Genomic DNA, 13,444 nt, shown 5'->3' with positions numbered 1-13,444 from the left:
ACCAGAACAACTAGACTCAAGAACAGTTTCCCCCCGAACACCATCGCTCTGCTAAACAACTAATTCTTTCAACAATGTCCAACTATTTACAAAGTCTGCACTACTATTACTATTAATCTTCTCATCACTCCTTATCACCCATCCCCTCCCATTTGTAATTGTATGACTGTAACTTTGTGGCTTGTATCCTTACAATTTATACTGACTGTTTCCTAGTATGATTAGATTGCTTCTTGTACCCTATGACTATCATTAAGTGTTGTACCTTATGATTCTTGACTCTCGACAAATGTATCTTTTCTTTCATGTACACTGAGAGCATTTGCACCAAGACAATTTGCTTCTGTGTCCAATCACACTTGGCCAATAAAGAATTCTATTCTATTCAACTTGAGCCACTAAGCAAGAACAATCCTTAACTCCATTTGTTAAGAAACGTCAAGTGAAATTGTTGAGGTAATTCCCCATTAGGAGAATGAGTGCACACAGGGAGACGTAGTGAGAGTGATGTTGAATAAACACGACCAGCACACAGTTACACTGAATAGTAAAATGTAGGTTTTACTTCCAGTAAACGGTTAAGCAAAGTCCGACAAACAGTCTAAGTCATACACGGTTAAAGCAGTCAGTTTTCAGTCCAGGGACAATCCAAATAACAAAGTCCAGTATCATACACAGTTCAGTAAACAGACTTACAGCAATCCAAGAAGAACGATGATCAGCAACAGTCAATAGGGAAAAGTGCAGGAACCAAAAACAGCGAACAACAGAACATCGACCAACTAGCAACTACCAACAACAGAACATAACAACCCAGGTTTCTGGCTCCATCTTATGGCCATTTGAGGAACCACACCCATTTACAATTTTAGCATTCCCTTAAAGAGACAGTATTAAATGTCTATCCTGGTTTATATATTTCCAACCCAACTGTTAGGTGAATATCAATTCCTAACATTCTCCCCTTTGGGTAGGACAATATATAACACCTTACAGTTTAAGTCCATATCCTTCACAGCAAGTCTTATGCTTTACAGAGCCTTGGGCTTTTGTAAAATGATCTGCAATGTTATTCTCTGACATGCAGTACTCCAGTTTAATCATTTTACTTTGCATACATTGTCTCACATTTAAATATCTTAAATCTGTGTGTTTTGATCTTGTTTTTACAGCAAGATTGGAAGCCATCTGTATTGCTGATTGGTTGTCTTCATAAACAACAATAGAATCTGTTACATCAATATAATGTGTTTGTATTTGTGCATAGGGCCACCATGCTATCTCCTTTCCTTGGATTTGTATTTGATTCCTACCCTGTAACTCTCCGGTTTCATGTAATAAGTCTTTGTATCTTACAATGTTATCATAGACTAAAACGTTTGGATGTGTAACTGCCTCCATTGTAGATAACCAGAGTGGGTTGCCTGGATTATTTTAAAATAGTTGAAATTCAGGTATTTTTTCTCTTCCCAAAGAAAGTTCAGCTGTTGCTTTGGGGTGTTTCAGGACATCTGGCTGGACGCAACCCTACTTCATCTCCCTACACGACACATGGGGACTATTCAGAGGGCTGAAAAAAGTGAATTATGACTGGTCATTGCACTTATGACTTTGCACTCAGCCACGCCCACCTGGTCACATGACCCCCCTAGCCACACCTACCCGGTCACATGACCACCTAGCCACGCCCACAGAACTGGTAGTAAAAAACTGTGACCCCCCCAATGTTCTGCTGGCTTACCTGTGGAGGACGGTTGCTGGCAGATGGCTGAGGTGGCAGGCAGAGCCTGGCAGGTAGATGGCTGCCAGGTCTGGTTGCTCTTCTGGGACCACTGGGGAAAAAAGACCCTTCTTTAGAAAGAGAAACTATCTGACCCCAATTAAAATTGATTTTGATGACAGCTTTATATCTCGGGTGGGTTTGAGAGAAGCGTTGGGTCTTTATTTCCAAATATTGGGTGCCAACTGGTATTTCTGGCATCTCAACTCTTCACCCTCGCCTGGAAGTTCAGACTACGGAATAAAAAAGGGAGGTTTCCATCTTCCTCTGTCTCTCTGTCCCGAAACCAGCATTTCATAGGGAAAAAAATCTAGCTGCAGCCTCTGCTGGCATCATTTGTCTTTCCCCTTTTCAACCCTCCTTTTGAGAGCCTGGCAGGTGGGAGGATTGAACAGCCTGCTAACTGTTTTGTGATATTTTAATTCTCTCAATAAAGTTATTTATACCTTAAATAAGTCTTGATTTCCATTACAGCCATTTTCTCCCAGGACAGAATTAGAGGCGAGAAACTCTTACTCGTGGCAAGTCCATTTGCCACATTAAGAGGCACCGAAGTTCACCGGCTCCAACTTGGAGACTGGACTAATTATGAAATGAATCATCCATTTAAAAAAAAATTGAACAATGCTTAACAAACAATATAAACCATCCTGGTATATAAGCATACAAATAACACCCACCCACGATGGCTGGGCAGTAGTAAAAGATAAGTAGAGGTGGGGACTGCACACATATTTACCACATACCTAAAATACTCCCATATCGTGGTCTATTGCTAATGAAATAAACTATAAAATCCACCCAAATTTCATTGAATTGTGTCTCTCGCCTACGATGGATTTTGCATTTTTTTTTCTGATGTAGTATTCAAAAAGGCCTTATTAATCCTCTAAATAGAATACCTTTATTGTCATTGCATTCCACGAATACAATGAAATTTGAAAGCTACTCCAGCACAGTGCCCCAAACACTACATCCCAGTCATACTACAGAGATGATGATGATGATAATGATGATGATGATAGGACGAAACCACAAACACACTGTTTGAATCAGGACAATTACTGCCTTGGAAAAGAAACTGTTTCTCTATCTATTAGTCCTCATTTTAAGACACCTATAATGCCTCCCTGATGGTAACAGTTCAAAATATGAATGTCCAGGATGAGAACGGTCTGTGGAGATTTTTAGTGCTCTAGAGAGGAGTCTGGTCTTCGCAATCTCTTCCAAAGAAGAAAGAGAGCAACCAATGATTTTTTGTGCTATTTTTGTGCTATTTTAAGACTTATGTACTTCAACTCCCAGAATTCCTCAGCCAGCGACTTTAAGACTTATGGACTTCAACTCCTAGAATTCCTGGCTGAGGAATTCTGGGAGTTGAAGACCACAAGACTTAAAGTTGCCAAGGTTGGATACCCCTATCCTGGGGGATCTGGCTTCACACCTTGGCTAAGCCCAGCAACTGAATTTCCACACAGTGGCTGAACAACGCCCGGCAGACCCGCCCAACACGGTTTCCCGAGGAGACCACTGGAGGCGCTCTTCTTCCTCGTTAGGAGCGTCGCAGCCAATCCACTTTCCCTAGCAACGTGCCCGGTTGACTTTAGCAACGCTTGGCGCAAACTGCAAAAGGCGAAGCGTTTCGGCCAGGCGAAGCGCGAAATCTCGCGCTCGCCTGCTTTTGCCAAATGGAAGAACCCCCCGAAGACCAGCCGGGGACCCCAGATGCCACATCCGGGGACCCCAACATGCCCGATGCGGACGGGGTCCCCTGCAAAGAGAGTCAGCCGCTGGGTCCGGCTCCGGTGCAGCCCCAGCAAAGCGCTGTCTACCAGCCCGAGCAACCTCGGCTGAGCGTCTACAACCAGCAGCAGGAAGGCCGAGGCAACGTCTACCAGCCCCAGCAAGCCAGAGGCACCCTCTTTCAATCAAGGGGCGCCACGGCGGATTCGAGGGCCGGTGTGTCTTGGCAGCAGCTGCCGCAACAGCCACCCGCTTCCTGGGACCACTTTCCCAACCTCGGCTTCCTGGCCAGGGACCACTTTCCCAACCTCGGCATCCAGGAGCAGCCAGATCCTGAAGTCGGACAGTCACGGCCCTTATCAGCCCCATGAACCTGCCAACTGTCCCAGCTGGGGATGATGAGTTTATACGAAGACCAAATTCCGGATCCTCGGGCTCTGGCGATAAACAATGCCAAAGCCTACCTGTTGCGAACCAGCGTCAAAACTGGCGTCAGCTTGTGAGTAGCAGAGGAATGGAACCAAAAACTGTCTCGGCCAGGAAACCTGCACCCGCAGGTGCCAGTGGTTCTCGGGCAGGGCTGTGTTAATGCCTGGGCCTGATGGGCACTTGCCCCTGGGCCCCATACTAATCTGTGTACATCAGGGGTCCCCAAACTTGGCAACTTTAAGACATGTGGACTTCAACTTCCCAGAATTGAACTGGGAGTTGAAGTCCACACGTCTTAAAGTTGCCAAGTTTGGAGACCTCTGGTGTACGTTAACCCTTCAATCCACCTTGCATCATAGAGCAAGATATTGCTTACATTTTACTGCGTTTTTAAAAAATTAATACTAACCTGCAAATATATGTTTCATTGTATTGACCGTTTTTATTCCTGTGAGTAGTTGTCATAGGGGCCCCAGTACACTGCTTTGCCCGGGCCCCTTAATGCTGTTAAGACAGCCCTGTTCGTGGGGAAAGAAAAAAAAGAAACAAGATTAATTGCAGGCAGTGTTGGGTTTGCCTACCATACTCCGTTTAACTTTTGTGGTTGTGGGAAGCCGGCCATTGTGAGTTTTTGAGCAACGGCAGTCCAACCAGAATTTAACATTTGAACCAATGGGTACATTTTAGAGCTGGATTGGGAAGCGGGACCTCACACAAAAAATAAAAAATTTATACTTATGCGATTGCTGCTGCAGAAGCCCGATAAGACACTAGATGGCAGCAAAGAGATAGAGGAAACTCCAGCCTTTTAAGTCAAAACCCTGATATTTGCAACTCGGATCTGATAAATTTGCAGAACCTGTAACTCCAAAAGTTACAGAAGTTGATCTCATTTATCTCCAAACTCTTTATTTAAAAATATTTCTCCGTCCCACCTTTAAAGATTATAAAGGAGCACTGAGCTTTTAAATTAATCCAAGCTGAATAATAGTTTCCAGAATTGTCATTGGATTAGTTTGCTTGAGTAAAACCTGAGTTGTGTGGCCTGTTTTTAAAATTGATACATTTCATAAGTCTACTATACCTGGGTAGCAAATATTTGCATCACTGCTAAATGACAGCAAAGAACTTTCAGTATCCCTAGATTTTTGACACTCTAAATTTATTATGGCATACTTGAGGATTATGCTGTAACAAATTTAGCTCACTTCATTGGATGCATCAACCTTAAGAAATGGATTACAGACCACAAAGGCTTGTATCACTATTTATTTACAATTACATGGATATTCTGTGTTTTGTACAGGAGCTCAACACTATACATAATGCTCCCACTTTTTGTTCTCCTTTTGAGATCAGTTGGACTGGGACAAAATTTCTGTCCAAATGTCACCCCATGCTTCTGTGATGGAGGATGAAGTAAAAGTTAGTCCTCCATCCTCTGAGCCCAGCATCTTGATGATAATAAAATTTGTAACATCTTCAGGTGTCATAGGTCTTCTTCTCTGACAATGGTTGGTTTTAAAGCTAATGAAGTAGCATGGGAGAGGAATGAGCCAGTGATTGATGGTCCTAGTTGGTCAATAGCAATTCTTTTTCATAATTACATAGGTATGACCATCTTTCTGACATGTTGGCAAAGATTCTGGAAGAGCGGCCTGAAAATCCAGCAGATATAATCGAGAACATCAGTAAGGATATAAAGTGTGCTCGATTCCAAAAGAAATTGGACACCCTCCGAGATGAATTTGAAAAACATCCAACATTTGAATTGGCTGAAATGTACAAAACTCTGTTCCAAAAGGCAGGTGGTGGAGATGGCGCAGATCAAGAACCAGAAGAGGAATTGGTGAGTCAGTCCAATAAAATAGTCCTTCACTTATAACCACAATTGAGCCCAAAATTTCTATAGCTAAGTAAAACAGTGGTCCCCAACCTTTATTGTACCAGGGACCAGTTTCACGCAGAAACACTTTTTCAAGGACCAGGTAGGGGCGTGAAGGTTCCAATAACAAAAACATCAGCACGCACGACCAAGGCAAGGCGAGCCAAGTGACCAGCCAGCCAGCCGTCCCCCGCTTATCCCCACCACCTTCAACTCCTCCTTTGTACCTTCTCGCGGTCGATGGGCTTTTCGGGCTCTTTCTTAATCTCCTTCTGAGTAACGCGAGACTCCACCGCCATCGGAACGGCGCCCCCCCTCTTCGACGAAACTAAGGCGCGAGGATTCCTTCAGCACCCAAATGCCACTTTCCAACCGACGACCGACAAGCTCACCCAGAAGCACTTTCTCAAGCACCGTCAAAACAAGATGGTGGCGCCCAAGTACCGGCAGCCCGGTACAAAATGATCCACGGACTGGTACCGGTCCAGGGCCCGGTGGTTGGGGACCCCTGAAGTAAAACATTTGCTAAGTGAATTTTGCTCCATTTTGCCCTATTTTATGGGGCATGTACATGCTGCATGGTTGTAGAAAGGAGATAGATAAACAGACAAACCTTATACAGGTATTCCTTGATGTACAGACACAATTGAGTCCAAAATTTCCATTGTTTTTATTTTTTAAGACAAACATATACAAACAAAACATAAAAACATAAAACCATCTTCCATTTTATATACATACAATGTGTCAGTTGGTTACAAATCTTTTGTGCTATCCTTTTGTAGTCATTACTCACAGTTTATATCAATTTTCATATTGTCAAACTAACATATGCTTTTATATTTATCAGTTATTAATAATCCATGACTAAACTATTCCATCATTTTATATGAGATATTCCAAATTTTATTTTAAAATTTATGTTACACTTTCATCTAATGGTTATATATGTCTATATTATATTTTATATCAATCTATTAAATTTCTATTACAAAATTATCTAGTCTTATTACATTACAAAATTTCCATTGTTAAGTGAGACATTTGTTAAGTGAGTTTTCCCCCATTTTACTGTTGTTAAGTGAATCACTGGAGTTGTTAAATTAGTAACACAGTTGTTAAGACAATCTGGCTTCCCTGTTGACTTTGTCAGGGGATTGCAGAAGGTGGTCACATGACCCCAAGACACTGCAGGCATCATAAATCAACCATCATAAATATGAACCAATTGCCAAGCATCCAAATTTTGATCATGTGACTACAGGACACTACAATGGTCATAGGTGTGAAGAATGGTCATAAGTCACTTTTTTCCAGTGCTGTTATAACTTCAAACGGTCACTACATGAACAATTGTAAGTCAAGTATCAGTATATCTCAAGCAGATGCATATTCATTCACAGATATATTACACAAATGATTAGGGATGGAGATAAATGTGGGATTTTCTGCATAATTTTCATCAACCATTTGATAGAATTTGTACCATGGGTTGATGATAAGTTTCATAAACTATTTGGTATGTTTGTACCATGCTGGTTAGCTTGATCAAAAGCAGGTTATCTGCTACTCCAATTAACCCTATATTCAGGTAGTAGACTATATTCAGGTAGCATTCAGGTAGCATTGTACTCTTGCACGCAGTAATTTTTCAGACTATTCAGTGCAACGAACATTACATGGGAGGAAAATGTCAAGGCTATGTATTACTTGTGAGTGAATCCTATTAAATTCAGTGTTAAATTATAAGTATGTTTAGGATTGCTCCAGTAGGAATAAATGCTTAGATATATAGTAAAACACTATTCCATTATTATGCTTCCTAATTGAAGGTTTTCCTCTTTAGCCAGAAACTCCTCTACCCAATGTAATGGAGACAGCTTACTATTTTGAACAGGCTGGAATTGGTTTGAGCTCAGCAGAATACTATCACATATTCCTTGCCCTCAAACAACTGGTTGCCACTCATCCAATCCAAACATGTCGCTTCTGGGGCAAACTCTTAAGTATTGAAGCCAACTATATTGTAGCTGAAGTTGAATTCCGTGAAGGAGAAGAAGAGGAAGAAGCAGAGGAAGAAGAAACTGCCGAGGAAGGACTAAAAGAGGGAATTGAGGCCAGGGATGAAGATGAAGAAGATGAAGAAGAAAAAGATGAGCCACCAAAACCCAACTACAAGCCACCACCCGTAATCCCAAAAGAAGATTATCAGACCGGTGCTAATAAATACACTTATTATGTTTGCAATGAACCAGGCAAACCTTGGATGAAATTACCCCAGGTGACTCCAGCTCAGATCGTGAACGCCAGGAAAATTAAGAAGTTCTTAGTGGGAAAGTTAGATGCTGCCGTTGTGTGCTATCCACCTTTCCCAGGCAATGAAGCTAATTATCTGAGGGCTCAGATGCCCGCATTTCAGCAGCAACACAGGTCAGTCCACTCGGGTTATATCAGTTTGGAGAAGAAGAAGGAGACGAGGAAGAAGAAGGCGGAGCTGGAAGAGACAATTATGAAGAAAATCCTGACTTTGAACCCATTCCTGTGCCAGAGATGTTGGATACCCTTTCCAATTGGGTGCATCATGTACAGAATATTTTAAAACAGGTATGCTTAACAAAATCTGCACTTGTTGCTAAGTGGTGTCAAAAAAAAAAAAATCAGAACTCCAGAACAGCTTTAGTGCTATCAATTACATTGATACTAAAATCCCGAGTACACACGCTTGTGTCTCATTCTTTCCATGGGAGACCACCACAATTACAACTCTAGTAATTTTTATTTTCTTAACACATTTCAGAAAAAAAAACATCTTCCGTAATTTTTCCCATCATTAAAATTAATGAACAAGGATAGAAAGCTTTATTGGTGGTGGACTCCCTGATAATATAAGTGTTTTACATGATCAATAAAACCATAAGAAAACTAATTCAAAATAACCTGTTTTCTGTTTGTGTTCTCCAAGCATTCATACTAAAAAGCATCAGAAATGGTATAATGCTGGAAATAACACAATATACTTTTGTCAAAAAGCCACCGGTTCCCTAATCTGTCAGTATTTATGTATATAGATCTTTCTATTGATGTAATCTGCCTCTCACCTGTTACCTGCATTACACAGCTAATAATATGAAACAGGTGTAAGATTCTGATAGGAAATAAGGACAAGACAATCAGCTTTACTTTATTGAACCATGCTGTGTAGTTTATTTAACCTCTGGGATTAGATATATATGGATGTTCCTGGAAATTGACTATGCCTGTTTTGAAAGCAATGAAAATATTATCAGAAAGATGGCAATAGGATAATAATTGTACATTCGTATGATGGTTTTACATAATTATCTTTAATGTAGTTAAATGTAGTAATATATAATGCCGTAGGAGGGCAACAACCCATCATCAGGACCGCTACCTCCGCCTTTGTGCAAGGAGGGACAGGAGGAGCACTGCCAGAGCCCTGCAAAATGACCTCCAGTGGGCCACAAATGTGCATGTGGCTGTTCAAACGGTCAGAAACAGACTCCATGAGCATGGTATGAGGGCCTGACGTCCACAGGTGGGGGTTGTGCTTACAGCCCAACACCGTGCAGGACGTTTGGCATTTGCCAGAGAACACCAAGATTGGCAAATTCACCACTGGCGCCCTGTGCTCTTCACAGATGAAAGCAGGTTCACACTGAGCACATGTGACAGATGTGACAGGGTCTGGAGATGCTGTGGAGAACGTTCTGCTGCCTGCAACATCCTCCAGCATGACCGGTTTGGCAGTGGGTCAATAATGGTGTGGGGTGGCATTTCTTTAGGGGGCCACACAGCCCTCCATGTGCTCACCAGAGGTAACCTGACTGCCATTAGGTACCGAAATGAGATCCTCAGACCCCATATGCTGTGCCAGAATGGTTTTTTCTTCATCCTGATTGGTTGGGAGTCTTGGTCTGATTGGTCCCAATCAATCAGGATTAAGAAAAAACCATTCTGGCACAGCAGTAGGCTAGCCCCAAATTTAAAACAGAAACGGCTGTGAAAGTCTGACTCACAGACGAACACAATACAGAAGCCTGATGATGGCAGATGAGATTCTGCTGAAATGTTGCTGCAACTTTAAAAGCACAACTATAATGACGTGGGAAAATACCCGAACAAAGCTGAATACCTACTATCTATCTATCTATCTATCTATCTATCTATCTATCTATCTATCTATCTATCTATCTAGTATATATACTGTATATATATTTGTTTCCACCAGGCTGTCAATCATTTGGAAGCCTGCACTCACAAACAAAAAAATCTCCACACCACAAGCCAGGCAAACACCTGGGCACAAACAGATCCCCCTGATACCTCCAGCTCAAACACACCCCAACCAGGCACCCAGATGAAACCCAGCTTCCTAACTAATGATAGCCGTCCATTTACCCGAAGCCAAGCTGCACTAAAGACCTCCATTAAAGTAACACAATGCTGCCAGCCAATCAAGATACAAAAAGAGCAAAAAACAGACAGAAGATATCAGAAACACCCATCAAGCAGAACACAGCAAACTCCGAGACCAATAAACACAGACCAAGACTCCCAACCAATCAGGATGAAGAAAAACCATTCTGGCACAGCAATAGGCTGCCCCAAATTTAAATCTGAAACCACTGTAAAAGTCTGACCCACAGACGGACACAATACAGAAGCCTGATGATGGCAGATGAGATTCTGCTGAAATTGCTACAACTTTAAAGAACTACAATGACGTGGGAAAATACCGAACCAAGCCGAACACCATACTGTATATATACTGTATATATACTGTATACATACTGTATATATATGTATGGTATTCAGCTTTGTTCGGGTATTTTCCCACGTCATTATAGTTGTGCTTTTAAAGTTGTAGAGACGTTTCGGCAGAATCTCATCTGTCATCATCAGGCTTCTGTATTGTGTTCGTCCATGAGTCAGGCTTTCACAGCCGTTTCTGTTTTAAATTTGGTGCTAGCCTATTGCTGTGTTAGAATGGTTTTTTCTTCATCCTGATTGGTTGGGAGTCTTGGTCTGTGTTTATTGGTCTTGGAGTTTGCTGTGTTCTGCTTGATTGGTGTTTCTAATATCTTCTGTCTGTTTTGTAGCGTTTTTTTGTCTTGATTGGCTGGCAACATTGTGTGTCCTGTATTGGAGGCTTTTAGTGCAGCTTGGCTTCGAGTAAACGGACGGCTATCATTTATTAGGAAGCTAGGTTTCATCTGGGTGCCTGGTTGGGGTGTGTTTGAGCTGGAGGTATCGGGGGTGTCTGTTTGTGCCCAGGTGTTTGCTTGGCTTGTGGTGTGGAGATTTTTTTGTTTGTGAGTGCAGGCTTCCAAATAATTGACAGTCTGGTGGGTATATGCCCCAAAAATGATCCATACACTCAGGTATGGCACGATTTTAAAATGCCAGGCAGCTTACTGAAGGTGAATAAGCCTGACTGAGGAGAGCTAAGATAAGGCACTGGAGACATCGAGTGGAGAGAAGTGTGGCATATATATGTGGCCTTGTAGGCAAATGAAACAAGTCATTGACCTCGCTGACTCTGGTTCCTTTGGGTGCAGGGGTGCTGTACCTGGATTAATCCCTATCAAAAATCAGAGGAAGAGGATGAAGAGGAGGATGAAGAAGAGAAACAGGAAGAGCCAGAAGAGTTACAAGAAACAGGACCTCCTCTTCTCACACCCCTCTCTGAAGATGCAGGTACTACAGCAAAAACCTCACCTGGCTGGGTCTCTTTTCTTCCTAAGTTTTGGGAACATGGATGTTTTGGCCAGTGAGAAAGCAGGTCATGGTCAACCATGGAGTGATTTTATTAAATCAACTTATCACATGGTACACAATTAAACTTTTTAATATAAAGGCGTATTTTTCTATACACAGGACTATGGCTTCTGATCTTTTTCTGTTAGTTTATCCCAACATCATAATTTGGTACAAAATATTTCTGATACCCCCAAATCAATGTGTTCTTAACAGATATTCAAAACATCACTCCATGGTCCTCTGATGCTTCAACACATTTAGTTCCTCAATATGCCCTTGCTGTCCTTCAAGCTAACTTGTGGCCTAGAGCATACTCCTTTGCTGTTGGAAGGTAGGCAATCAGGATCAATGTAATGTTGTGATTACTTCCAATTATAAAATCTCTGTTTTGTAATTTTCCATCTCAATCAATGGTTGGTTTACTTATTTATAGAGGACTAACAGGCACTGTTTTTATACAGTTTTCACTCAAATCAAGCCAGTGGCATCTACTGAGAAATGTAAACATTCATCTTTTCCACAACAAAATTTGGGAGGCAACCGACCCCTTGTTTTTTCTTTGAAGATGTTTTGCTTCTCCATCTCTCAGAACGATGAAAGATTAGATGTAAAAGACCCAACAAGTGTCTCCAGGTCAGAATAGCCCAGACAACTCCCCGTGGGAGCTTCGGCCCTTCGCACCAGGGCTGGGCTCGGACACCGATCCCCTTCCGCAGCTTCCCAGGAAAGAGGCAGCCCTGCTAGAAAGGAAGCCGTGCTCGGCGGAGACCTGCGGAGGATGCTGTGCGCACCTGTGCCTCCCCCACACCCTGCCTAGCGAGTGAGACGGTGAAGGTTAGCACAGTGCAATGCGCATTAGCGCAGCCAGGTCTGCCTAACCCACGGACACCCACCCAGCCCCCACCCGAGAAAGACACTGAATATGCAGAGCCAGGAGACCCACGCCAAGAGCTAAGCTGGCGGGCACAGAGGTGCCTTCCTGCGCTCTGCCACCTGCCCAGCTTGCCAAGCCTTCGGGAAGTCCCAAAGGGGCTTTTTTTTTTCAAGAGGCAACTGGACTTTCTGGGTTTTCTTTTGAAGACGTTTTGTTTCCCATCCCAGAAGCTTCTTCAGCTCTGCCTGGATGGTGGGGAAGGGAAGGATTGATACTCCTTGCAGACAGCTGGTCCTTTGCATCCTTTGAGAGGGTTGTTGAAGCACTGGATGTAATATAAATATATAATATATGAATGTATGATATCAATCCTTCCCTTCCCCTCCATCCTGTCACAGCTGAAGAAGCTTCTGGGATGAGAAACAAAGTCTTCAGAAGAGAAAACCAGAAAGTCCAGCTGCCTCTTAGGAAAAGCCCCTTTAGGACAACCAGGACCTGCAGGACAGACAATCTCTACAGACTTTCAGCCTTTGGGAACCACAATCGGCCGGGGGCGGCGAGAACGGGCCCACAAAAGAGGTAGCTTGGCCCTCCGCTCGGAGGCTCCGGGGGCAGGTGGTCATGCCATAGGGCGGGCCAGGGAAGGATGCCTCCCTGCAGCCAACGCACCGGAGCAGCAGGTACCCTGGCATGCCCTGTGAGCCCCGGAGCGCAAGAGCTGCCCAGCATGGCCGGGACTTGTGCTGCTTCTGCTTAGCCAGCGACAGTCGGCAGGTGCACAGCTCAGGGCTGGGGCGGCTGCGGAGGAAGTGGGGGAGGATGACCCACAGCTGCTTTGAAGAGCCCAGTCTGCTCCAGATGTGCGGCCATTCCCCAAACCCTTCCGAACAGAGGCGCTGCAGGCAGTGATTCAATGGAAGACATGCATTCCAGCTCATGGGGATTTTAAAAG

General features: G+C 43.2%; 1 protein-coding gene across 1 annotated transcript; it reads left to right on the top strand.

Annotated features, from left to right (window-relative positions):
- Positions 1 to 3,381: 3,381 nt before the first annotated feature.
- Positions 3,382 to 11,956, top strand: LOC113415300 (radial spoke head protein 6 homolog A-like). The gene is given in 8 exon segments (XM_087942331.1): positions 3,382 to 3,755; positions 3,757 to 3,899; positions 3,902 to 4,022; positions 5,564 to 5,801; positions 7,684 to 8,239; positions 8,242 to 8,441; positions 11,417 to 11,555; positions 11,832 to 11,956. Coding segments are annotated over 8 exon segments (1,806 nt in total). The 5' UTR covers positions 3,382 to 3,468; the 3' UTR covers positions 11,954 to 11,956.
- Positions 11,957 to 13,444: the final 1,488 nt, after the last annotated feature.

The sequence above is a fragment of the Notechis scutatus genome, chromosome 12 (assembly GCF_049901735.1).
Source record: "Notechis scutatus isolate UNSWTSFEM ecotype Mainland chromosome 12, rNotScu1.2, whole genome shotgun sequence".
In the NCBI taxonomy this organism is placed as follows: Eukaryota; Metazoa; Chordata; class Lepidosauria; order Squamata; family Elapidae; genus Notechis; species Notechis scutatus.
Note: the sequence above shows the minus strand (reverse complement) of the source record. Positions and strands in the feature narration are given on the sequence as shown.